This window comes from Diabrotica undecimpunctata, unplaced genomic scaffold (assembly GCF_040954645.1).
Source record: "Diabrotica undecimpunctata isolate CICGRU unplaced genomic scaffold, icDiaUnde3 ctg00001553.1, whole genome shotgun sequence".
Taxonomy (NCBI): domain Eukaryota; kingdom Metazoa; phylum Arthropoda; class Insecta; order Coleoptera; family Chrysomelidae; genus Diabrotica; species Diabrotica undecimpunctata.
Genome location: NW_027312446.1, coordinates 5,827 through 10,049, shown reverse-complemented (window position 1 = coordinate 10,049; position 4,223 = coordinate 5,827). Strand labels below are relative to the sequence as shown.

The following is a 4,223-nucleotide window of genomic DNA, read 5'->3' as shown; positions in this document are numbered from 1 at the left end:
TATTTAAGGCTAGTAACCACTGGGAATACCAAGTTAAAATATAGTCAAAGTCCATTTGAAGGGTTAGCTGGTTTGTGATTGGATTGGCATATATTTTTGTGTCATCAGTGTAGAACGATATTTATACTTGAGACATAATAAGGAACATCGCTGGTATAAACCGTAAAAAGCAGAGGTCCAAGGACAGAACCCCTGAGGGCACTCCACTTTCCACTAACCTGCCCTGTGAGAAAGATTCGCCAACTCTAACTTTGTAATGTCGATCTGCCAGAAAATCATCTATCCAACGAAGTAAAGTACCGCGAACTCCGAAATGTTCTAGCTTAACAACGTCGACCGGCTGTTTAAAAATCCGCGATTTTCGTTATCCGCGTCAACCGTGCCACTTAACCCCACGGATAAACAGAGTATTGACATACTGCTGTACAGGATACAGCATGACTGTATGTATACAGATTGGAAGGGAATAAATATAGAGGAATAGGAAAATTCAACAAACACGAAACTTCCCACACAAAGATAATCATCAACGATTAATCAACTTAGAAAGAGTAGAAGGACGATTAACTTATAAGCACAATATTTGCAACATAAAGATATACTGTAAACGGGGACATCAAAAAAGGAATAAAGAATCATGTCATCACGATTTTTATTTACTTTTAGTATCTTACAAACATTTCTTAAAACCGATCAATTAAGTCCAATCCAAATTTTCGTCGGTTTAAAATAAATGTAGCGAAAAATAACAGATTAAAACATAAATTGCGATAACACACTCTGAGATAGCGCGTGCCAAAGGCGTCGTAGCGACGCTTTCAGCGGATAAATGAACATCGAGTAAAAAGGGACGACTAAAGAGTTATTTAAAAGTTGCTAGCATTCCATGCATTTTGTACTATAAGGAAAAAATACTGTGTCAGAAATACAGAGAAAGCGATCACTAACTAAATGAGTTTCAGTTTAAAAAAGTGAAGGTATGTGAAAATATTTGCATGTAAACTATTTGCTTTCCAGTGGCTGTCAGTTACACGTTATCGTTTATATAAAGGTAGAGGGATTATTGTTATTACACTCTTTCATTCATAGCCCCTGTTAGTCAAGTTTCTAGATCATTGTGTTTTAACGAATATATTTTTAATTCATTTGAAAAATGTGCTGAAGTAATTAAATGCAACAAAAAATAGAGCTATACAAATAATGTCAAAAACTACCTAGCTTTTAGCTATTGCAGTGGCGAGAATTTCTGAGAACACTATAAAGTATAGTACTAATTTATAGTTATAGTATAGTATTTTTCATATAAAAAGTCGTGCATGTCATTCAAGATTTACGACGTCAGAACCCCACAGCGTTGCCAAAACATCAGAATAGTTAGTAAGTAAGGAATTTTTAAAATGTCAACTATTTGTCAAACTACTATATTAACAGTAAATACACTTAGTTTTAAGATTTACTGCAACACACTAAAATACATAAGAAAAAATTTTAATACAAAATTATATATTGTAAATTTTAAACTTACCTCTTTTAGAGCGTTAATAGTAAAAACGTCCCGCCATTATTTCTTGTTCAAAATAATTTATCTTATATGAAAGCTTATCAGCTTTCTACATACTATTTAGTTGTTTTGGCATAGCACAATCACAACACACAACAATAATTAGTTTTTAAAGCTATTAATCTAAATTAAATATATATTTATAAATTCAATTTATTAATATATAATATATTATGATCAACTTGTGTAAGAAATCAAAACATAAACAAAATTCTTACTCTAAAAAAGCGGCAACACTTTATACACTTTTACCACACGCTGAACTGTCAATAAAATTTGAAGTATTCCTTTATCAGTTGCGTACAATTGTCTAATCTATTTAATTAAAATTATTATTTTGTGGAATATTAGACTTATAGAGTTATTTCATAAAATTTATATTATTAAGAATAACAAATGTTTTTGGTTATTTAATCAATATAATTCTAAAATTTCCAATATAATGATAATTACATTTTTCTGATTATTACACCATGTTTACGCCTATGAAAGATCGAGCAGTTCCGTATGGGTTTCGTATTATTAGCTGTGTTAGGAAAATTTGAACTCTTAGGTTGACGTTCTTGAAATTTAAAATATAAGTGACGTCACTTTATATAACTTGTGACGTGCACGCATTGTTATATGAAAAATACTATACCTAATTTAACGTAGCAGTAGCGTTTCAAAAATACTTATAATTTATAATAGGTAAAATTATTGAAAATTTATGTACAAAACATAGACAATTGATTAAAAAGTAATATTAGATTATTTTGTAGATTTGAAACAATTACTCACTACTCGTTGTTAAGAACTGTTTAAACTTTAAAACCGTTATTATTTATAGTATTATTACTTAAACAGCTTATGAATACTAGATAAAAGAAAACATTTGTGAGTACACCTTATCCTAATGCTTTATTATATTATTCACTTTCGCAATAAGATCCAATATCGCCGTCGCTAGAATAATTTAAATCAATCCTTAACGTTTCAGGTATTACACCTATGCGACGACCATTTTCTAAGTACTTATTTTTGACCTTTACAGCAGACACTCTCTCCCAGTTGTTTATAGTTACTTTGACAACATCCATTTTCATGCCCAAAAAAACTCTGATTTTTTTTTTCAGATTCATCATTTTTCTGTAATTTTTGTTATATTTTAAGCACATTACCTCATTTTAATAAGATAAAGGGGATAATGAAAAAAATCGGCGTACAAACAAACCTAGATGAAGAACTGGTAGAGATGAGAAGAATAGGCAGACAAGGTGATCCCCAAAATGTACCCAGACCCATCATATTAGAAATGAAAAAGGAAGTTACGAGAATGGAAATTCTGAAGGCTGCTAAAAACCTAAGAGGAACTAAAATATATATCAATGAGGACTTCCCGAAGAAAATACTACAAGAAAGGAAGCATCTTCTTCAGCTCATGAAAATGGTACGCCAGGAAGGACACACAGCCGCATTAAAATACAACAAATTATGGATAAATGGTGAACCGTTCTCACTGGAGCAACTAGAAGGCATAGATGTAAATTATTGGAAGAAACCTGAAGAGAAGAAGGGTAACGCTAGGACAATAAACGACAGATCTCCCATATCTGATAATATAGATCCAAGAGGAAAATTGATGAAAATGGCGTCAAAAAACTAACAAAAAATATAACAAAAGACGGCGACAGTATAACGAGTTGGCAATGAATACGGACATGAAACTGTTTTGTAAGAAAAGACCCAAAAACAAAACAAAACAAAATAAAGCAAAAAACAAAAATAGAAAAATAAGAATAGGAACGTGGAATATCAAAACACTTCTAAGACCAGGCAAAATGGAAGAGTTGGCAAAAGAAATGATAAAATACAAGATGGGAATACTAGCGCTACAAGAAATAAGGTGGGCAGGAGAAGGGATGATTGCTAGAAGAAATTACACAATGTACTACGCAGGAGAAAGCAAACAGGGGCGCAATGGAACTGCCTTTCTAGTTAGTAATAGCGTAAGAGACAAGATTATTAACTTTAAAGCGGTTGATGGAAGAATATCATATATTAGAATGAAAAATAAACAAGCAAATTTAACATTTGTCAACATATATGCCCCTACTGAGAATGCCCCTGAAGAAGAAAAGAATGAATTCTATGAGAAACTTGAAGAATTGTACGAAGAAATACCAAAGAACGACATACTAATCCTGCTAGGAGACTTCAACGCAAAGATAGGGAAAGAAGACACGAACAGAGAAATCGCAGGAAAAGAAACGATCCATCAAAATACGAATAACAATGGCAGGAGAATATGTAATCTAGCAGCAGCAACCAATACTTTTATTATTAGCACTCAATTCAAGCACAAAAAAGAGCACAAAGTAACGTGGCTAATACCTGGAACAACAGATGGAAACCAAATAGACCACATCCTAATCTCAAAAAAATGGAGAACAATTTTACAGAATGTAAGGTCTTACAGGGGAGCCAATGCTGATTCGGATCACATTTTGGTGATAGGCGCGACATGAAATTGAAGATGCCCCAAAGATAAAAACGACAGAAAGAAAAGAAAGAGGTGGAATCGGTCGAAACTAAATACAGATAATGCAAACAGAAAATTCTGCACTAAATTGGAAGAAAAACTACTAGTCCTAAAACCATCGAACATAGATAAAACATGGGA

The 4,223-nt window shown here is 32.4% G+C and overlaps 1 protein-coding gene across 1 annotated transcript; it reads left to right on the top strand.

Moving 5' to 3' along the window:
* The first annotated feature begins 2,747 nt into the window (after nt 1–2,747).
* Nucleotides 2,748–3,206, top strand: LOC140431637 (uncharacterized). The gene has a single exon (XM_072519527.1). It carries the CDS (start codon nt 2,748–2,750, stop codon nt 3,204–3,206), a length of 459 nt encoding a protein of 152 aa, XP_072375628.1.
* The last annotated feature ends 1,017 nt before the right edge of the window (nt 3,207–4,223 follow it).

Coding starts and splice junctions, on each gene's coding strand:
- LOC140431637 (XM_072519527.1), top strand. CDS start 2,748: ATGAAAAAAATCGGCGTACAAACAAACCTAGATGAAGAACTGGTAGAG.